A 23,225-nucleotide genomic window follows, 5' to 3' on the forward strand; every position below is an offset into this window, starting at 1 on the left:
GTCGCAGTGGAAGCACCCAAGGACAGAAGCACTTCTAACCCAGCAGGTGTCCTGACACCTTCCCTGTCTCACGCAGCAGTGATCTGCGGTGGCTGTGCAGACTCTGCGTGGTGCTGAACCACATTGGTGGGACCGTGACTGGCAGCAGGACAGAACTGGCCCCTCACCGCAGGCAGGAGGAGCCAGCAGCAATGGCAGGGACCCGCGAGCTCGGCCTGCTGCTGATATCCTACGTGCTCCAGCCTGCGCACCAGACACACTCAACGTTCCCAGCACACGCACCCAGGTCTGACAGAGCCGCACTAGGCCTGCCTGTGCCCTTGGCACCATGGCCTGAGGACAGCCCCTTAGGGCTCACTCCGGGCCCCGGGCGAACCCACAGGTTGGAGCAGAATGGGAACCAAGCCCTAAAAGGAGCAGACCGTGGGAAGCACCAGCAGCGGGGCCCTCACTGCTGCCCGGCACTGTCACACCTGCCCCCCAACTCATCAGAAAGGGGGAGACCCACAGGACAGCATGGAAGCATCCACAGAGGCTTCCTGGCACCAAGACTGCTGGGTAAGCAATTGCAGCCCCTGATGAACCATGTCCAGGTGCTTTTTAAAAGACATTGAGGGCTGGGTGCAGTGGCACACACCTGTAATCCCAGGGATTTTTAGAGGCGGAGTCAGGAGGACCACAAGTTCAAAGCTTGCGGGGAAGACTGGTGAGACTCTGTCTCAAAATAAATTATGAAGGGCTAGAGATGCAGCCCCTGGGTTCAATCCCCAGCTCTGCGAATAAACTCGTAACATTTAAAACACATGCATGAACAGAGGTCAGTACCGTCACTGCAATGTTTTCAAATGTCCTTCAGATGTGCAAGCTGGACAGAACCAAGCAGAGGACAGAAGACCAGAACAAAGTCCAGCACTCAGTGCCCCACACGGCACCACCACCCGCAGAGCTGGGGCTGCCACAGGAGCCGGGAGTGGCCTTCCACCAGCTGGAAACAGGAGGCTGGTCTCCACCACTCATCAGAACCCAGCTCTGACGGCGCCGAGTCCTCATGTGGACCCACCCCACTGCCTACTTCTGAGCGCTGAGTGTTGCGCCTGTTGCGTTCTTTAACGCTGAACACTTCAGCACAAGCATCGCTTCTTCAACTTCAAAGCTGCTGCCAGACATTCAAACAGGAGTTCACAGAAGAGAATGCTCTGCACCATTCCACAAGGTTCTGCTGTAAGCAGAGTGGAGAAATCTGTGTCTCAGCGGCCACCTCCCTCCTCTGAGCCCTAGGGCACACGTGTGGAGGCCTCCCAGGGAGAGTCAGCAGGCTCACAGTCAGAGTGGGGCCAGCCTCCGAGGCCCACCACCCTGAGGTAGGAGGGACGCCAAGGATGAGCTTCCCCCGACTGGCCATGGAGCACCTTCCAGGATGGGCCAGGGAGGGCCAAGAGCTGCACGGGAACGGAGGCTGGAGAGGCCGAAGAGCCCGCAGGAACAGAGGCCATGCAGGAGTTCCACACGCTCCCGGGCCTCCCTTCCTGCACACTCAGCCTCCTCACTCCTCAGCCACTACATGGACTGCCCGCTAGAGGGAGGCCATCCCAACTTCCTCACTCTACAGTAGCCCTGGGTACACAGTCAGTGCCGGATAAATACGTACTTGTTCATCAAATGGTGACTGACAGACTTCCTGGGGTAACAAGCTCAGGAAGTGTTGTGTGCTCATAGTGAATCACAGTCCTAAGTTTTGGTGGTGTTGTTTTTTTTCTTTTTGTTTTTGAGATAGGGAAACACTGGCTGGCCTCAAGCTCCTGGGCTCGAGCAGGCTTCCTTCCTCAGCCTCTGAGTGCTGAGACTGCAGGGGCACCACCACACTGGCATCCGACGTGTTTTTAATGATTAGAATAACAACAGTACACCCAGCAAGTGAACCAAGGAAATGCAATTTCTTATTTTTTCAGATCTTATCAGCATATCCCTAACCTTCTATCAAACCATTATCTAAGCATTTTATCCTCTTCTTCCTTTATAAAAGAAGGGTGGGATTTCTTCCTAATTCTCACAAACCACCACAGAGAAGTTATTGGAAAGAAATGTAAGATCTCAAGAAAAAAACACAGGTGGGGGCTGGGGTGTGGCTCAGTGGTGGAGCGCCTGCCTGGCATGTGTGAGGCCCTGGGTTCCATCCTCAGCATCACATAGAAACAAATAAATAAAATAAAGGTCCATAAACAACTAAGAAAAATACAGAACACACACACACACACACACACACACACACACACATAAACTAAAAAAAAAAAAAAAAAAAAAAAAAAACACAGATGAAAAGACAGCTGGGGTCAAGAGAGCCCTTCATGATGAAAGCTTCCGTCCACACTTCTGCTTTGAAATAGACAGGATGATGGCAGATAACTGTCTAAAAGAAGCATCACCGACAATTCTCACAATAACGGACTTCGCGTGAGCCCTTGGGACCCTGGGGACCCCAAGGGTCTGAGCAAAGCAAGGCCCGGGCATGGGGCATGGGGTCACCAAGCACAGGTGCCCCCTATTTAGAAACGGGTTGGCACATTCACATCACTCACATACAGATTGACTTTATAAGATTATAAATTAGCTCAGAACTCACAAAAAGTTTCTTCTTTTCCTTCAGGAATGATGATGGGCAAATACTATGCTCTAAATTTTTCAATCCAACAGACTACTTTAAACATAAGATAACCACGTTGTGAAGCAGCTTTCAAAATACTGGTTAAACAACACCAGGAGTGAACCTAGCCAGGCGTGGTGGCACATGGCTGTCATCCCAGCAGCTCAGGAGGCTGAGGCAGGAGGATCGCAAGTTCAAAGCCAGCCTCAGCAACGGTGGGGCACTAGGCAATTCAGGGAGACCCTGTCTCTAAATAAAATACAAAATAGCAAAATAGGGCCAAGGATGTGGCTGAGTGCCCCTGAGTTCAATCCCTGGTAACAAAAAAAAAAAAAAAGAGTGGACCTAACATAGGTGGCTCTGGTTGATTACCTGGTGGGTGCTGGCGGGCAGGCTGCGTGGAGCAGGCTTGCTGTGAACCTGAGTGCTCTAAGAGACTAAGTATTTTAAACTCATGAATATACCTTAAAATATAAATATATCATTAAAAATAAATCAAGCCCTTTAAACTGCAGCCGCCTAGTGGCAGGTTAGATACGCAGAAAGGCGGGTGGGGATGCCGCAGCCTCGTGGGCCTGTGCTCACCTGTCTGGGGAGATGGGCTGCATGGCCACAGGGCCCAGATCACTCTGCAGAAGGTCCCACACGTAAATCCTGGATGCGACGTCCTGCACCAGGAACACAGCGGGCCTCGTCGGGGACCACTGCAGCGCAGCCACAGCGCGGCCCCCGGTGCTGCCGTCCCACTGCAACAGCGGCTGCGCGGAGGTGAGCTGGTGCAGCCTGATGCTGCCGTCTGAGCAGCCAGCCTGCAACGGGGAGGCAGTGTTACCTGTCTGCTTCGAACTAGACCCAGGGCCCGCGAGACCCCAGGGCACTGACCTCCAGGTCAAGCCACACGTGCGGGGAATGTGCTGTCGGAACCTGAGTGGCAGCAGCCCAACCCGGACACATTGTGGAGGCGCGTGCTCACCCTGGAGGCTGCGGCTGCACCACCCCGCCAAGGGCTGATCATCCCGGCATTTAGTCAACAGGAAAATAAGCAGGTGCTTTGAACAGAGCTGACTATCACTGATTCAAGCACAAGCTGTTACGTTTGGCTCCGTGGAAGTAAATAACTCACATTTAAAAAATGACACATAACCACATCAAAAATATGGTTACATGTTCACCTTGGATTGAAATCTCTAAAAAGAAAACTTAATCGGTTTAATAAATAAGAAGATTGATTACTTCTTACTCTAGTTAATACTTCACATACTATGAAAGAGAAAGAAAAACAACAGGAAAGGGGGTAGAGTTCTAAAATGAAATGCAAACAGACAAACTTAAAAACCTAAATCTGAATAAGCAGCACAGCCACAGGAGGAGGGAGGAGGGAGGAGGGAGGAGGGAGGCGCCGGCCAGGGCCTGAGCGGCTCGGGAACCGCCCCTTCCTCCTTCACAGGCCGGCTGGGGCGTGGCTGAGCCACCCAGGGCCTGCACTGTAGGTGGCTGCTGGGGCTTGGACACGGTGCTCTGCAGAGGGTACCCAGAGGTTTGGGCCTTCACAGGTGAGGTGGAGACTGTGGGGTGACAGCCAGGGGCCCACCGGGAACTCTTGGGAGGAACAGTGCCCCTCTCGCAGGAACAGGCAGGCTCTCAGGACTGGACCAGTGACCAAGAGTCCGTAGGTGTTTGATATTCTGTTAAATTCTAAATAGTTTGCGACTGAACATAGTATTTCTTAAGAGACCCAGATTTTTACCTAATTTACTTAATTTCTTTGTTATTAATATCATATTTCTCCACTTTATATCTCTGATGCCTAAACATAATTAATTTATAGCCCAATAAATGAACTTTCAAAATTTCCCAATAGGTTACTATATTGTACTTCCCAAATAGGTAAATAATACCAAGGAAAATAGTGCTCAGTGGTGGAGCACTTGCCTGGCATGTGTGGGGCACTGGGTTCAATTCTCAGCATCACATAAAAATAAATAAATACAATAAAGACTGTATCATGTCCATCTACAACTAAAAAAAAAAATTTTTTTTTTTAAGAAAACAGAAAAAGAGTGCTGTAAAAAACAGACTTTCTTACCAAGAAAACTGGTTCTCCAAATGGTGAAAAATCAATCACATTAACTTTCACTGGTCTGATACCACGTTGCCAAGGCCGGAACAGTTTGGGAGATACTCTCAAGTCTTGTCTTGTGCCGTGGCTTATAAGACCCTAGTAATAAGACAAAGAGTGGCCAAAGAAACTACTAGGTATAAGATGGGTGAAGTCAATATTCTTGAAAAAATTTATTCCACATTATAATAAAAGCAAATAGTAAAAAAATAGTGAGTTAATCTCAAAAACAAAGATATCTATCAGGCAACTCCGGGGTGGGGGACTAGTGGTAGAGTGAAATGCAAGACACTACTCACCATGTCCGTGCCAACAACAAAGTGATCAGGGTCTGAAGGCAGAAATCTGACACTCAGCGCCTGTGTGGGCCCCCAGAATTCACTCCCTTTACGGGAAAGGCTGGGGAAAAAGTAGACATGCACAGATGGTACGTTTTGAAGCCTTAAAGACAGTGACGCTCTGAACACTCATCCAGCATGACCACACACTGCCAGAGTGAGCCAGGCCGTGCCACACCTCCTCTGTGGTCTTGCCAACCCTGCTTCCTCTTCCCATACACGTGGTGATTTCTTGAGATCTATCGTCCTACTCACTCATTTCTTCTTCAGCTATGTCTGATATGCTGCTTACCCTCATCATCTAAAGGTACAGAAACGAGCTTCATTTCTGAAGGGCTTTAGGCAAGTCCTTGGTGTGCCCACCAACCTACTTGCTGCACTGTGGTGGACTGCTTCCTCCTGCTGTACTTCTATCAAGTTTTGTTTGTGAATTCATCTTTGGCAAACTGCTGTGGGAACCCTGGAAACCACAGTTTGTAAAAGTAACGCTTCCACCAGGCAGATGTCCCTATATCCAATAAGGCCACTGGTGTGGGTCTTTGATGGTCACGTCTCACCTTGAGGTTCTCAGGCCTCACCCAGCACAGTCTCAAGTCCTTCAGAGCTCCTGCCTTCCCTCCGCCGCGGGGCACTGAGCTGCAGACTGCCATGCAGAGGTCCCAGGTCTGGCTCGGGCCAGCCACATGCACCCTGGTCATGAAGGCCGAAGACAGCTCAGTCTGGTACAGGACTCTGGGTTGTTACACATCAGCTCGAAAGCCGACCACACAATGTTCCCTTCTTTATTTTTTTATTTTTATTGTAAACAAATGGGATATGTTTCTGTTTGTACATGGAGTAACAGCATACCATTTGCATATTCATACATTTACATAGAGTAATGATGTTTGATTCATTCTGTTATTTTTTCCTTCCCCCCCAGCCCCCCACCCCTCTTTTCCCTCTACACAGTCCCTCCTTCCTCCATTCTTGCCCCCCTCCCAACCCCCATTACATGTCATCATCCGCTTATCAGTGAGATCATTCATCTTTTGGATTTTTTAGATTGGCTTATCTCACTTAGCATGATATTCTCCAATTTCATCCATTTGCCTGCAAATGCCATTTTTTAGATTGGCTTATCTCACTTAGCATGATATTCTCCAATTTCATCCATTTGCCTGCAAATGCCATCATTTTATTATTCTTTATAACTGAGTAATATTCCATTGTGTATATATACCACAGTTTCTTTATCCACTCATCAATTGAAGGGCATCTAGGTTGGTTCCACAGTCTGGCTATTGTGAATTGAGCAGCTATGAACATTGATGTGGCTGTATCTCTGTAGTATGCTGATTTTAAGTCCTTTGGGTATAGGCCGAGGAGTGGGATAGCTGGGTCAAATGGTGGGTCCATTCCAAGTTTTCTAAGGAATCTCCACACTGCTTTCCAGAGTGGCTGCACTAATTTGCAGCCCCACCAGCAATGTATGAGTGTACCTTTTTCCCCACATCCTCTCCAACACCTATTGTTGCTTGTATTCTTGATAATCGCCATTCTAATTGGGGTAAGATGGAATCTTAGGGTAGTTTTGATTTGCATTTCTCTTATTACTAAAGATGGTGAACATTTTTTCATATGTTTGTTGATTGCTTGTAGAGCGTCCTCAGTGAAGTGTCTGTTCATATCCTTAGCCCATTTGTTGATTGGGTTATTTGTATTCTTGGTGTAGAGTTTTCTGAGTTCTTTATATATTCTGGAGATTAGTGCTCTATCTGAAGTATGAGTGGCAAAGATTTTCTCCCACTCTGTAGGCTCTCTCTTCGCGTTGCTGATAGTTTCCTTTGCTGAGAGAAAGCTATTTAGTTTGAATCTATCCCAGTTATTGATTCTTGCTTTTATTTCTTGTACTATGGGAGTCCTGTGAAGGAAGTCTGATCCTAAGCCAACAAGTTGAAGATATGGATCTACTTTTTCTTCTATAAGATGCAGGGTCTCTGGTCTGAAGTACTGGAATGGGTTCTTCTTTGAAGGTCTTGTAGAACTCAGCTGAGAATCCATCTGGTCCTGGGCTTTTCTTGGATGGTAGATTTTTAATGGCTTCTTCTATTTCATTGCTTGAGATTGATCTGTTTAAATTGTGTATATCCTCCTGGTTCAGTTTGGGAGGAGCATATCTCCCCAGAAATTTGTCAATGTCTTCGGTAGTTTCTATTTTGTTGGAATACAGATTTTCAAAGTAGTGTCTCATTATGTTCTGTATCTCAGTGGTGTCTGTCGTGATATTTCCTTTTGCATCATGTATTTTAGTAATTTGAATTTCTCTCTCCTTCTCTTTGTTAGTGTGGCTAAGGGTTTGTCTATTTTGTTTACTTTCTCAAAGAACCAACTTTTTGTTTTGTCAATTTTTTGAATTGTTTCTTTTGTTTCAATTTCATTGATTTCAGCTCTGATTCTAATTATTTCCTGTCTTCTACTACTTTTGCTCTTATTCTGTTCTTCTTTTTCTAGGGCTTTGAGCTGTAATGTTAGGTCATTTAGTTGTTGACTTTTCATTCTTTTCTGGAATGCGCTCCATGCAATGAATTTTCCTCTTAGTATCGCTTTCATAGTGTCCCAGAGATTTTGACATGTTGTATCATCATTCTCATTGACCTCTTAGAATTTTTTAATCTCCTCCATGATGTTTTTTGTTATCCATGTTTCATTCAATAGCATATTATTTAGTCTCCAAGTGTTGGAGTAATTTCCCTTTTTTATTTTGTCATTGATTTCTACTCTCAGTCCATTAGGATCTGATAGAACACAAGGCAGTATCTCTATTTTTTTGCATTTCCTAAGGGCTGCTTTGTGGCATAACATATGGTCTATTATCAAGAAGGTTTCATGTGCTGCTGAGAAGAAAGTGTATCCGCTCGTTGATGGATGGAATATTCCATATATGTCTATTAAGTCTAGGTTATTGATTGTGTTATTGAGTTCTATGGTTTCTTTGGTTGGATTTTGTTTGGAAGATCTATCTAGTGGTGACAGCAGTGCGTTAAAGTCGCCCAGAATTATTGTGTTGTGGTCTATGTGATTCCTGAAATTGAGAAGGATTTATTTGATGTACAGGGATGCACCATTGTTTGGGGCATAAATATTTACTATTGTTATGTCTTCCTGATTTATGGTTCCCTTGAGCAGTATGAAATGTTCTTCTTTATCCCGTCTGACTAACTTTGGCTTGAAGTCCACTTTATCTGATATAAGGATGGAAACCCCCACTTTTTTACTGAGTCCATGTGTGTGGTAGGTTTTTTTCCCATCCTTTCACCTTTAGTCTGTGGATGTCTTTTTCTATGAGATGTGTCTCTTGCAGGCAGCATATTGTTGGGTCTTTCTTTTTAATCCATTCTGCCAGTCTATGTCTTTTGATTGATGAGTTAGGCCATTAACGTTCAGGGTTATTATTGAGAAATGATTTGTATTCCCAGTCATTTGGGCTTATTTTTGGTTTTTAAGTTGGCTTGGTTTCTCCTTTGAGTGGTTTTTCTCTAAGGTAGTTCCTCCCTTTGCTGACCTACATTGTTGTTTTTCATTTCCTCCTCGTGGAACATTTTGTTGAGAACTTTCTGTAGCGCAGGCTTTCTATTTGTAATTCTTTAACTTTAGTTTATTATGGAAGGATTTTATTTCATCTTCAAATCTGAAGGTTAGTTTTGCTGGGTATAGGATTCTTGGTTGGCAACCATGTTCTTTCAGAGCTTGAAATATGTTGTTCCAGGCCCTTCTAGCTTTTAGAGTCTGGGTTGAGAAGTCGGCTGCTATCCATATTGGTTTCTCCCTATATGTAATCTCATGCTTTTCTCTCGCGGCCTTCAAAATCCTATCTTTATTTTGAATGTTAGGCATTTTCATTATAGTGCCTTGGTGTGGATCTGTTGTGATTCTGTGCATTTGGTGTTCTGTAAGCCTCTTGTATTTGATTTTCCATTTCATTCTTCAGGTTTGGGAAATTTTCTGATATTATTTCATTGAATAGGTTGTTCATTCCTTTGGTTTGTATCTCTGTGCCTTCCTCAATCCCAATACTTCTTAAATTTGGTCTTTTCATGATGTCCCATAGTTCTTGGAGATTCTGTTCATGATTTCTTACCATCTTCTCTGTTTGGGCAACTGTTTTTCAAGATTAAATATTTTGTCCTCATTGTCTGAGGTTCTGTCTTCCAAGTGGTCTAGTCTGTTGGTGATGCTTTCCATTGAGTTTTTAATTTGGTTTATTGTCTCCTTCATGTCGCTGGCTCTTTGCGGTACAAAATCCTTGGATATTTGTCACTGCTTGCAGCAACAACTTGCACGGGTCTTATGGGTGGTGGACTGGAAACTGAGCTACTTCTATCTTTCTCTTTAGTGCACTGCTTTCTTGCTTGTTTGTTTATAGAGGATAGAGGAAATGAGGTTTACTTGCTTTGAGAGGAGAGAGAGAGAGAGAGACTTGGCTTATCAGAGAGAAAGAGAGACTTTGCTTAAGGGAGACTTTGAGAGAAGGACAGGCTTTGCTTAGAGCTTAGAGGAAGAGAGACTTGCTACGCCTCACTTAAGGTCTGCTGCTTCTTACTGGTGCGTCCTGCATCCTGTGAATTAAGGGTACGTCTAACTAAGGTGCTTTAGTGATGCGAGTCAGTCCTCCGTTCTGCGATCTGCCTTCCGCTGTTGCCCCTACTCGCTGCTTCTATCGGCTAGCCGCTTCTTCTTCCTAGCTGCCGTTCTGCTGTCTTTTCTTTCTACTAGCTGCTGTGTCTTCTGCTAGCTGCTGCTGTGCTTCTTTCTACTAGCTGCTGCGCTCCTTCTTCCTTCTAGCTGCTGCTTCTGCTTCCTTTCTTCTGGCTGCTGCTGTGTGTGTCACGCTGTCTCACTCCGCCTACGCTTTTATCACCTCCAGGAGGCGGAGAGCAGGGCCACACCTCTTACGCAAAGATTAGGCGAGACACTAGATGTCCAAGCAGGCACAATTAGGAGTGCTTGAGAATACATGCGCATACACTGTGTGCATGGATGATAAATCACCTGAGTGTGCTTATGTCAATTAACCTCCTTGCTGCTGATGTGATCTGGCGCTGTCAACATGGCACAGCCCCCAACACTTCATTTCAAGGATTTCCGTTTTGGTTTTTTTTTTTTTTTAAGAATCTCTATCTCTTTGTTTAAATGATCTTTTGCTTCCTGCAGGTGCTCTTTCAGCTTATTGGTATTATCATTCATTGCCTGCATTTGCTCTCTTATCTCATCCTTTGCTTCGCGAATCATCTTAATCATGTATAATCTGAAGTCCTTTTCTGACATTTCTTCTAACATACTGCCATTGGATTCTATTAATATAGAATCTAGATTTGTTTGGATCATTTTCTTCCCTTGCTTTTTCATGTTGTTCATGTGTCTTCCCCTCTAGCAGTGCAGATCTGGGGTATTGCAGATTTCCCCCTATAGACTTATAGTGGCCCTATAGGTTTCCAAAACCCTTTCTTTAAGGAGAGATCAATATTAGCAGTGCCCAAATCAGACACTATGCAATCCTAGACCAAATAGCCCCTATGGGGACAATAACAAAATTGTCATAATAAACAAAGTGAGTTCAAATATTATCTTCGGTAAAACAAACAGGTTTGCAATAAGGTCTGCAGTTTCTAATGGAGGACAAAGAGGATGCATAGGGATGTAGAATGTGGCTGTTAATGGGATAAGAAAAGACTATACAGAAGTTCTAGATAATAGAAAGGGTGAGCGTGTAATCAAAAGAAATCGGATGTTAGCATGCAAAAGGGAGAAAGAGACTCTGAGGGAACAGGTAAACAAAAGGAAACGAGAGCAAGAAAAGTAAAGAAATAAAAACTTAAAATTGTTCAATAAGGAGAAAAAAGAAAATCTACAATATAACAGTCATATACTAATGAAACCTCCCAGTCTTCAGCAGCCTGATGCATGAGAGGTACCTGACAATGAGCTTCAAGTCTCCAGCAGGCATTTCAGGATGGGATTTGCCCCACCCAAAGATTGGAGCTATGGCTTCCAGGGTTATCCAAGATGGCTGCTCTGGCTTCGAAATGTGTTGGCAAATGGGGAGCTGCAGCTCAGGGGTGGACGTGGTCAACTGGAGGTCCTGGAGGCGGGATGCGGTTGGTCATGCAGGGGTCCTGGAGGTCGGGTGTGTTTGGTGTGGTTGTGGGATCCTGGAGGCCGGATGTAATCAGTCCGTCTGGGGTCCCGGTGATAGGGCGCAGTTAGTTGGTCTGGGAGTCCTGGCGGCAGGGAGCAGTCAGTGGATGTGAGGGCTTTGGAGGCAGGGAGTGATCGGTCGCGATGAGGGATCCTGGAGACGGGGCTCAGTCAGTCCGGCCAGGGGTCCTATGGGGCCTGGCTGTTGTCTCAAAATGGCGGCAGTCACGTGTAATCAAACCTGCAGGTACTATTACAGTGAACTTCCAGGAAACAGCAGGCAGCTGGTGCTCCACTGGCGATTGGCGATCAGTTTGCTGACTGTTGTCAGACGATCGGGAGGTGAACCTCAAGCGTTGGGTGATGGATAGGTGTAAGGCAGGCGATGGACAGGCGAGAGGCAGGCAAATGGCGGATGATAGGCCCCTGACAGTGAGCAATCTGCTCTCAAAAAAGGCGTCGATATGCTGGCAGACTGCAGGTCATCACAGAAGACAAATGGGTAAACACCAGGGGATCGATAAGCAGCAAAAACTGCCTCACCAAGAAACAGATATCCTCTGCTTAAATCCGGCATTACGGAGCGACAAGGAATGCAGCCTCCCTCTAGTCCGCCATCTTGGATCTCCCAATGTTCCCTTCTTTCTCTTGGCATTTAGAGTTTTTTTCCCCCTTTCTACTTTTTCTTTTTCCTAGTTTTTTTAGTTGTAGATAGACACAATACCTTTATTTTATTCATTTATTTTTATGTGGTGGTGAAGATTGAACCCAGTGCTTCACATGTGCTAGGCAAGTGCTCTACTACTGAGCCACATCCCCGGCTCCCTTTTTAAATATTATTATGTTTTCTTGACGTTCTTGGCTTTATGCAGCCCACAGCTGCTGTCCTGGTCAGTTCTTCTCAGTCCCCTTCCTGCTCCTCCTCCCACACTGCAGCAGGACCACAGATGTCAGCCCTGTGGTTGACCCCACCTGAGGGCCTCCAGCTGAGGTCCCTGCTGTGGTGCCCACTGCCTCTGGGCCCCCATGCATTCCACAGCTCAGCCTGACTCTCCCCAGAGACCCCTTCCTCCTCCTGCTTCTCATCTTCAGAGCATACCCTGTGACCAGCCACACATAGGAAGACAAGCCGTGCAAGGCTCTCCCCTCCGATGTGCCCTCAGTGAGTCCCAGGTCTTCAGTTTTGCCTTCCTTGGCCTCTACAGGAGCCTCCCACCTGGTCTCCCTGACTCTACTCTAATTTCCCCTGTTCCAAACTCAAAATTTTGCCAGGTTAATCATCCTAAATGACAAGGAAGACATACCAGTCCTTGGATTAAAGTCCTGTGGGTTTAGGTTCACCTAAACCCGCTAGCACTGCCAGCAGATGTATTAGGGTTGGCCACTGACTCCTCTCCATCCCTCCACTCAGACCTACTGGCAGCTCTGAACACTCTGTGCATCTTCATGGCTCTGGGTCCTCAAATGTACTACTCCTGGAAACAGAACACACTAACTTCCATTTTTCAAAGGTAAAGCTCAGTTATCACCTCTCCACAAACTCACGTTCACTCTAGCCCCAACCCGTCCCCTCCTTTGCACTCCATATGCCAAGCATGCTGAAGGACACTTCCTGCTCTGTTATAACCACAGAGGACAAGGAATGGCTCCCAGCTTCCCTCTTCATGGCACACTTGTGGGGGTGTTGAGGACAGGGAGTTGCAAAAAATACTTCAACCAATGAGATATACCTCCCGGGACACCCCTTCTGGTTCTGAAAGGCTGCTGGGTCTCAGTGCCCTGGGTCAGGGGGGCACAGGTCAGAATTCCTCATTGCAGCACTTCCCCCTACAGGCCTCTTCCCATGGACCTCCAGAAGACACTGCTGAGAGGAGGGATGGGAGTCAGACCTCCAGAAGACACTGCTGAGAGGAGGGATGGGAGTCAGACCTCCAGAAGACACTGCTGAGAGGAGGGACGGGAGTCAGACCTCCAGAAGACACTGCTGAGAGGAGGGACGGGAGTCAGACCTCCAGAAGACACTGCGGAGAGGAGGGACGGGAGTCAGACCTCCAGAAGACAAGGCTGAGAAAGGAGGGACGGGAGTCAGACCTCCAGAAGACACTGCTGAGAGGAGGGACGGGAGTCAGACCTCCAGAAGACACTGCTGAGAGGAGGGACGGGAGTCAGACCTCCAGAAGACACTGCTGAGAGAGGAGGGACGGGCGTCACCCTCCAGAAGACACTGCGGAGAGGAGGGACGGGAGTCAGACCTCAAGAAGACACTGCTGAGAGGAGGGATGGGAGTCAGACATCCTGAAGACACTGCTGAGAGGAGGGACGGGAGTCACACTCCAGAAGATACTGCTGAGAGGAGGGACGGGAGTCAGACCTCAAGAAGACACTGCTGAGAGGAGGGACAGGAGTCAGACCTCAAGAAGACACTGCTGAGAGGAGGGATGGGAGTCAGACCTCCTGAAGACACTGCTGAGAGAGGAGGGACAGGCGTCAGACCTCCAGAAGACACTTCTGAGAGAGGAGGGACAGGAGTCAGACCTCCAGAAGACACTGCTGAGAGGAGGGATGGGCGTCACCCTCCAGAAGACACTGCTGAGAGGAGGGACGGGAGTCACCCTCCAGAAGACACTGCTGAGAGGAGGTACGGGAGTCACCCTCCAGAAGACACTGCTGAGAGGAGGGACGGGAGGCCGACCTCCTGAAGACACTGCTGAGAGGAGGGACGGGAGTCACCCTCCAGAAGACACTGCTGAGAGGAGGGACGGGAGTCACCCTCCAGAAGACACTGCTGAGAGGAGGGACGGGAGTCACCCTCCAGAAGACACTGCTGAGAGGAGGGACGGGAGTCACCCTCCAGAAGACACTGCTGAGAGAGGAGGGACGGGAGTCACCCTCCAGAAGACACTGCTGAGAGGAGGGACGGGAGTCAGACCTCCAGAAGACACTGCTGAGAGGAGGGACGGGAGTCACCCTCCAGAAGACACTGCTGAGAGGAGGGACGGGAGTCACCCTCCAGAAGACACTGCTGAGAGGAGGGACGGGAGTCACCCTCCAGAAGACACTGCTGAGAGGAGGGACGGGAGGCCGACCTCCAGAAGACACTGCTGAGAGGAGGGACGGGAGTCACCCTCCAGAAGACACTGCTGAGAGGAGGGACGGGAGTCACCCTCCAGAAGACACTGCTGAGAGGAGGGACAGGAGTCACCCTCCAGAAGACACTGCTGAGAGAGGAGGGACGGGAGTCATCCTCCAGAAGACACTGCTGAGAGGAGGGACGGGAGTCACCCTCCAGAAGACACTGCTGAGAGGAGGGACAGGAGTCACACTCCAGAAGACACTGCTGAGAGGAGGGACGGGAGTCAGACCTCCAGAAGACACTTCTGAGAGGAGGGACAGGCGTCACCCTCCAGAAGACACTGCTGAGAGGAGGGACGGGAGGCCGACCTCCAGAAGACACTGCTGAGAGGAGGGACAGGCGTCACCCTCCAGAAGACACTGCTGAGAGAGGAGGGACAGGCGTCACCCTCCAGAAGACACTGCTGAGAGGAGGGACAGGCGTCACCCTCCAGAAGACACTGCTGAGAGAGGAGCGACAGGCGTCACCCTCCAGAAGACACTGCTGAGAGGAGGGATGGGAGCCCGACCTCCAGAAGACACTGCTGAGAGGAGGGACGGGAGTCACCCTCCAGAAGACACTGCTGAGAGGAGGGACGGGTGTCACCCTCCAGAAGACACTGCTGAGAGGAGGGACGGGAGCCAGACCTCCTGAAGACACTTGCCAAGAGAGTAGGGACAGTTACTTTCCTCCAAAAGAGCACATACATAAGTCCTGGAGAAATTTAGAGTAAAAATAAATGCAATGCCTGGCACAAAGTGGGAAGGGCCACACAGAGACAGAAATGGTCTAAAAGTTGTTCATCAAAGGTGCTGCACACACCGCAGTTCTGGAACTGCTAGAGAGCACACGGTTTGGCTCTGGAATGCATCTGATGACTTTTTAAACTAAGTAATTCACTTCCATAATTGCATTTAAATCAACTGAGGTTGACTTAAAACCTCTAAGCATATTGAATTCATATTCTGTGAGGTAAAGAGAAATCAGGCTCAAAGACTTTCTAAGGGTTTTTGAGTGTTGAAAGTTAGACCTTAGTGATAAGAAAAGGTATCTTTGGAAGTAAACCAACTGGAACATCTAAGTTACAGGTGCATTTGAATTATCAACTTGATTGGATTAAGAGATGTTGATGATTGAGAGGCTTCTGGGTATGTCCATGAGGGTGTGTCTAGAAATGATTGGCATGTGGGATAGTGAACTAAAGTGGAGTCCCTCCCTAAGCAAGGGCAGCACTGCCCAATAGTAGGGAATAAAATCTGAAAGAACAAGTAAGCAGATGCAGATGAAGTCCGCTCTTCCTGAACAAGATCCTGATGAATGGGATCCTGATTGCTGCTTTGATCATCAGGGGACATTGGATTCTCGATTCTTCACTCTCCCAAAGCGGACTCTGCCAGTGATTCTCCAGGGAGTTTCCAGAAGCCTCGGTCTTGGACTAGGGTAGCACTGTTGATACTTCTTGTTCTGGGGCTTCTGTCTCTTGAACTGTGCAGCTGCTGGTTCTTCCAGCTCTCCAGCTGCAGACGGCCATTGTGGACTGTCCAGCTTCTGGTCATGTGAGCCCATCTAATAAATCCCCTTTTATAATCACACTTCCTGTCCATTCTGTTCCTCTAGATAACCCTTCTAATACAACCTGTAATGTCTGTACACTCAGTAAGAGAACCCATACACTGTGTTATGTGACTAAAAGTAGAAATACAACTTTCTAAATAAAACTTTCTATCACTGTTTCCAGATCCTGAAACAACTTCTAAGTTAAACTTCAGGGTTGCATTAGAACAGGATGAAAAACAATCAAATAGTTTCCATTTATAATACAGAAAACATTTTTGGCCAAATAATATTAACTCTCTACATGGAAGTTACATGACATAGACTCATTACTAATAAATGAATAAGCAAAAATAGTAAAAATTTCAATAGCAAAAGAGAGTGAGAAAATATGCCTTCACTGCAAAACCCAACCAGGCATTCGCTGTACACACAACAGCTGACACCACCGCCCCTCCGCAGGAGTCACGAGATGGGGGGGTGCCTCACCTGCCACAGGGCCTCACCTGTCGCCCACCTGCAGCGCAGCACTGTGCACCAGCTTGATTCTCCCTCCAGGGATGAGGCCTAGAAAGACAGGCAGAAACGGGTGCACCTCGTAAGCCTGAGCTGCCGTTCACTGCCGAAGTTGTGTTCAAAGAGAACCACAGTGCCAGCCAGCAGCGGGCAAGGTGTGTGTACCCTGCTGAGGCAGCAGCAAGACTCTGACCTGCAGCCTTCCCACTTTGGATGCAGCAAGCCCCATGCTGCAAAGGTCCCCAAGGGCCATTCAGAACCTCTGGGGAGCTGGCCAGGCCTGGCTGATAGACACAGGGTTCTCCAGCTCTCCCTCCTCCCTGGAGCTTCCCAACTTCCTCTCCTGGAACAGACATCACGACTCCCAGGCCCAATCCACCTCCCCTTCCCTTCCCTGGGCTTCCAGATGCACACAGTGCCACCCTGGCTCACGTGCTGCTCAGCCTCCTTGCCTACTCCCAGCACCACCCTCCCTTTTCAAATTACTGCCAGGGAGGAATCAGAGCTCCATGAGTTTGGAGCAGGATACTGCCTAGGACCTGGAAGCAGCTGAGTCACAGCGCCGTCAGCTGGCAGGGCCCTGGCACACTGCCATCACACGGCAGAGCTGCCTGGCACCGCCACAGCAGGCGTGCCCACAAGTCAGGCTTCTCCAGAGATGCCTCTCTGACCTGCCTCAGCCTGGCAGCGCCATGTCCTAGCCTTACACCCGCAGCCCCTGCAGCAGCCAGTCTTCTCCCCCATGTTTCCCTGGCACCTGGGACTGGACCTAGCCGAGTACACCTCACAAAGGAACAGAGGCAGACATGGCTTCAGTCCACAGGAGGCCACAGCGAAGGCCCACAGGGCCGCTTGGCACCCTGCACGCCTGCTGCCAGGAGCACGTCCTCCCTCCTGAGGGCAGCCATGAGGCGGCTGGGGGCTCGTAGGGTGTTCCTGAACAGCAGCATTCCGCAACCACAAGCACGTGCCCTGCCTCTGCACAACGCTTCGAGTATGCTACACAACGTTTTCATCAGAATGACCATACTCCCAGCAGAGTGGACAGACTCCTCAACTCCCATGTGTCGCTGGGCAGTGCCATTACACAGGGCACGTCGGCAGCAAGGCCAGCCGTGAGTGGCCTCAGCCACAGGGTCCTGGCAAGGGGAGAATAGGTGTAAAGCAGGGTCAGCCGGCAGGGACAACAGCAAGGTGTCCTGAGCAGGAAGGACAAGGGCACCTGTGTCCAGAACTGGACAGGCCAGCACCAGGTGGAAGGGCCGCGCAGCAGCAGAGCCTCATTTCCACAGGAAGCCAAAGTGGTGTGTGGGCATCCAACAGGAGGCAGCCTTGTTTGCTCCATGAGGCAAAGAGCTCCTCCTCCCTCACTCTGAGGAGTGGGGACAAAGTCAGAATCACTCCTCCTCCTTCCTGAAGCCACCCAGGGACACAGCCGCTGGCAAACGGGAGCTGTGTCTCAAGAGTGAGCAGCTGGAAGCTGAGGCAGCAATGAGAAACTGGAGTCTGACACAGTCCCTCTAGGCCACAGCGCACCACAGGACCCCAGTGCCCCGTGACCACTGGGCCTCCCGGCACCCAGGACCACACGAAGCACCAGAACCGCAATCTGTGGGGCTCAGGCTTTCTGCTCTGGTCACTTCGGTCACCATGCCCTGAGGAATCCAGGAGGGCCACCCTGTGCAGGAAGGGCCCAAGGTGGGCAAGGGTTCAGGCAAATCATGGCACACATGCTCACAGGCAAGGCCACCCGAACGCTGCTGCCCTTCCCAACACCCGAGGGCAGGACGCAGAGGCCCTGGACTGACCCGCAGAGCAGAGCAGCAGGCAGCTGGAGGCAGCACTTCACAAGCTACAGGAGAAAACGCGCGGTCACAGCTACTGAGGTGCCGTCTACAACTTCACTTTTCAGGCGGCTGATCACGCGTGTTTCAAAGCAGGTACCGATGTCTTCGTTTCTATTCGTTTCAGCAAATACTGACTAAAGTTGATTTTTAATTCAATAGTTACCTAAGTCACTTATCGAGCCTGCGATATCCGCCTTTGGCAATTCAACAACCACCTGAAGTAAAATGATGAACATGAAGACTATTTATCTTTCGATCAGCAAACAATCTGCGCAAAGCAAGGCTGGCGTCAGCTCCAGGACTGACGCCCAGTGCCACAGGCCCTTCTGCCCACCGCACTCACTGGGGACCCCCAGCCCTGTCCTGGTGTCACCCTGGCCCTCCTCTGGTTTTCATACACACTCTCGCAGGGGACGTGCAGGAGACTGTTCCCAGCAGCCAGTCGGGCCCTAGACTAGCTGGGTGTGGAATCCGTGCCCTCCCCATGCGGCCAGCAGACCCAGGCCCGCTCCTGCTTTCCCAGTGCATCGTGCCCCACTCCTTCCCTGGTCCCAGCCCCCAGCCAGGCGCCGTCAACACCCAGCCACTTCATGGGCCCACGTGCATGGCCTGGGCCACCAACTCACCCACATGTTGAGCACCCCGCTCTCATCCAAGGAAGCAATGTGGAAGGACAGGCCCGACGTGCCTGAGAAACCGGAGAAAAAGAAAGAGCGCTTGGAGCGAGGCGGCCAAGCTGCTGACGGGCTCGAGGGCCGCGCGGGCTGGGCGCCACAGACCTTCCTGAGGGGAGAAGGGCGAGAGCACGGAGCTCTGCTTCCGGGAGGCTGGCGAGGAGACGGGCTCCAGGGCCTGGAGAGGACTTCGGTGGCTCACGGAGGCGAGGACTCCATCTGGGGTGGACCGCAGGCCGCGCAGCAGCAAGTCGCAGAACACAAAAGTCAGACATGGACAAGGAGCGCCTCCGGGTGGAAAAGACCAGCTCTCCACACCCCACAGGAAGCCACAGCAGCACAGGCCACTCGGCATGTTGGGGACAGACACGAGCCACAGCAGCACAGGTCACACAGCATGTTGGGGACAGACACGAGCCACAGCAGCACAGGTCACACAGCATGTTGGGGACAGACACGAGCCACAGCAGCACAGGCCACACGGCATGTTGGGGACAGACACGAGCCACAGCAGCACAGGCCACTCGGCATGTTGGGGACAGACACGAGCCACAGCAGCACAGGTCACACAGCATGTTGGGGACAGACACGAGCCACAGCAGCACAGGCCACACGGCACTGTTGGGGACAGACACGAGCCACAGCAGCACAGGCCACTCGGCATGTTGGGGACAGACACGAGCCACAGCAGCACAGGTCACACAGCATGTTAGGGACAGACACGAGCCACAGCAGCACAGGCCACACGGCACTGTTGGGGACAGACACGAGCCACAGCAGCACAGGCCACACGGCACTGTTGGGGACAGACACGAGCCACAGCAGCACAGGCCACACAGCATGTTGGGGACAGACACGAGCCACAGCAGCACAGCCCACACGGCACTGTTAGGGACAGACACGAGCCACAGCAGCACAGGCCACACGGCACTGTTGGGGACAGACACGAGCCACAGCAGCACAGGTCACACAGCATGTTGGGGACAGACACGAGCCACAGCAGTACAGGCCACACGGCACTGTTGGGGACAGACACGAGCCACAGCAGCACAGGCCACACAGCATGTTGGGGACAGACACGAGCCACAGCAGTACAGGCCACACGGCACTGTTAGGGACAGACACGAGCCACAGCAGCACAGGCCACACGGCACTGTTAGGGACAGACACGAGCCACAGCAGCACAGGCCACACGGCACTGTTGGGGACAGACACGAGCCACAGCAGCACAGGCCACATGGCACTGTTAGGGACAGACACGAGCCACAGCAGCACAGGCCACACAGCATGTTGGGGACAGACACGAGCCACAGCAGCACAGGCCACACGGCACTGTTGGGGACAGACACGAGCCACAGCAGCACAGGCCACACGGCACTGTTGGGGACAGACACGAGCCACAGCAGCACAGGCCACACGGCACTGTTGGGGACAGACACGAGCCACAGCAGCACAGGCCACACGGCACTGTTGGGGACAGACACGAGCCACAGCAGCACAGGCCACACGGCACTGTTGGGGACAGACACGAGCCACAGCAGCACAGGCCACACAGCATGTTGGGGACAGACACGAGCCACAGCAGCACAGGCCACACGGCACTGTTAGGGACAGACACGAGCCACAGCAGCACAGGCCACACGGCACTGTTAGGGACAGACACGAGCCACAGCAGCACAGGCCACACGGCACTGTTGGGGACAGACACGAGCCACAGCAGCACAGGCCACATGGCACTGTTAGGGACAGACACGAGCCACAGCAGCACAGGCCACACAGCATGTTGGGGACAGACACGAGCCACAGCAGCACAGGCCACACGGCACTGTTGGGCACAAACACGAGCCACAGCAGCACAGGCCACACGGCACTGTTGGGGACAGAGACGAGCCACAGCAGCACAGGCCACACAGCATGCTGGGGACAGACACGAGCCTCGAGACACTTGCCAGGAGGGGAGGCACTCAATTCCAAGACTTTATCTAAGACTCTGCAGATTTTATTGACGGTATTCGGACGGCAAAGGAAAAGGACGGGAGCGCCATCATGGAACAACTGATTTGTACCCGGGGCGCCCTTCCACAGAGTCAGCCAACGCAGACTGAAGACACGCGGGGAAACCCGTACCCACACTGAGCACACACAGGCCTTCCTGTCACGGCCCCACAGGGTGCACAGTGACTCACGTGGCACGTGCACTGTCCAGTACACAAGTCCCGCGGACAGGGCTGAGTGCACAGGGCATGCGCACACGCCACACAGCCTCGTGAGAGGGCATAAGCACAAGCACCTGAGGACTGGGAACCTTAGGGGTCCCGGACCAGCCACCAGGACTGAGGGACAGCTACATATGGGTCAGAAGGTGAGCGTTTTGAAAACAGTGCTGGATTCCAAGGTTTATTATTAATAGCACAACAGTTAGAAAACGCAGTTAGTTTGGAAAGAATTATTGTGGAGTCTAACAACTCCCTGGCCTGGGGCATGTAATAAATTTTGTGTGTTTTTTCCCTGTGTAAAATGCATACATATGCACATACCCAGTCACACACAGGTATGTGACCACATGTATGTGTATGTACGCATGTGTGAATAACAGCGCCAAATCCACAAAGTACTTAGGAGTCAAGACACTCAAGAGCAGCAGTATCTCCCCTCTGCATTTCCTTTCTCAAGCAGATACGCAGCACATGAACAGAAAGGCAAGTCTTCACGGGGCATTTAGGAAACGAGAGTTTTAAAGCACTACTTACGATAAAACGAATTACAACATGGAGGAAAATATTTGCAAAACACATATCTGAATAAAGGACTGTTATCTGACGACATTTCTAGGTACACAGAAGCTTGCCATCAGGTATATCCAGAAGACACTAACTTAGAAAAGAAAAACTAAAAGTAAACAGCAGAAGTATCAACAGAGTTGGGAGGGAATGGGGGGGGCGGTGCTGGGGACTGTACGAGGGTAATTTCTATTTCATGCTCTAATAATTACGTCAAACAAATCCTAATGCCATGTATAACTAATCAAGCAATAGGATAATGATTTAACTAAAAAAAAATATAGAGAGAGAACTCTTAAAAATTCATCATAAGAAAACAAACAACCAAATAAAACATGGGTCAGAGGCCTCAACACACTCCTCGTCAAGTAGGGTGGGCAGATGTCACGAAAGCAAAGAAAGATGCTCCATCCTGAGGAGCCTGCATCCTGAGGAGCCACTGCAGCCCAGCAGGACACCCAGAACCAGCCTCTCTCACAAACACTGGGGAGGACGCGGCACCAAGGAACACAGGAGGGAACACAGAACGGGGCTGCGTTGGCATAGTTTGACAGTTTCCCTCAAACTAAAGACTCGTGGACCATACGTTCCAGCAATTGAGCTCCCTGGTACTTCTTTGCCAGAGGAGTTGAAGACATGTCCACATCAAGAGTAGTATGTTCATAGTTATTTTTTTGAGATGAATGGGTAATCTGGGCTCCATCCACACAGTGAGATTTCATCCAGCAAAGTGAATAAACAGTGTATAAAGATTGTAGAAAAAATGATTTAAATGAGCTATCAAGCCATAAAAAGACACAGAGCAAACTTAAATGCTTATTACTAAGGAAAGAAAGCACTCTGAAAAGGCTCGTGCTGAGTAATTCCAAGAGAACATTCTGGAAAAGACAAAACCAAGGGGACAATGAAAAGCACAGAGATGACCAGAAGCCAGGGGAGGGAGAGGTGACAGGAGAGGTCTCAGCCCTACACTGTAAACAAAGTGCTGGACATCCCACACACAGAGCAGACCTTGAAGGCAGCGGAAACCGCACTACACACGGAAACAAGCTGATGAACAGACAGGGAGGCCAGAAGAAGAGAGAACAAAGAAGGGATGAAAAAGAAGCATGGCCCAGAACTCCCTGCCTCCAGAACCACCTCCCAAGAACAAGCAGGCCGATCCACGGTCCTATTAAATAACTGGACTTCAGATGCAAAAGAGCCGACCCCAACCAATACCCTCTCCATGCCCCAAACTAGCCAGCTGTGGAACACAGACTCACATGTGAGAGCTAAAGTCACACAACTTCTACCAGAAGACACAGGGGCACGTTGGCAAAGCAGTTAAACGAGCACAGAATCACAAAAGAAAAAGATGTGTAATTGAATTTCATCAAATTTAAAATGTCTCCGTCCTCCTAAGACAACGTTATGAGAGAAGATAGCCAGAACGGGACAACGCATTTACGAAACACCTGCCAGATG

General features: G+C 50.0%; 1 protein-coding gene across 9 annotated transcripts in view; it reads right to left on the bottom strand.

The window, feature by feature from the left end:
* DYNC2I1 (dynein 2 intermediate chain 1) overlaps window positions 1-23,225 on the bottom strand; it is a 78,612-nt gene that overhangs the window by 2,684 nt on the left and 52,703 nt on the right. For 8 of the 9 annotated variants that reach the window (XM_079150648.1, XM_079150647.1, XM_079150649.1 and 5 more), the window contains 7 exons: window positions 19,084-19,197; window positions 18,931-18,992; window positions 18,468-18,519; window positions 16,448-16,508; window positions 5,060-5,159; window positions 4,728-4,859; window positions 3,227-3,450 (listed from right to left, as the gene is read on the bottom strand). In XM_079150648.1, coding sequence (XP_079006774.1) covers window positions 3,227-3,450; window positions 4,728-4,859; window positions 5,060-5,159; window positions 16,448-16,508; window positions 18,468-18,519; window positions 18,931-18,992; window positions 19,084-19,197 — 745 coding nt within the window. Of the gene's footprint in view, window positions 1-3,226; window positions 3,451-4,727; window positions 4,860-5,059; window positions 5,160-5,193; window positions 5,400-16,447; window positions 16,509-18,467; window positions 18,520-18,930; window positions 18,993-19,083; window positions 19,198-23,225 lie in introns of those variants that run through there. The other variant, XM_079150653.1, reaches the window with a different exon arrangement.

Source organism: Sciurus vulgaris (genome assembly GCF_902686455.1).
Source record: "Sciurus vulgaris genome assembly, chromosome: 8".
NCBI classification, from domain to species: Eukaryota; Metazoa; Chordata; class Mammalia; order Rodentia; family Sciuridae; genus Sciurus; species Sciurus vulgaris.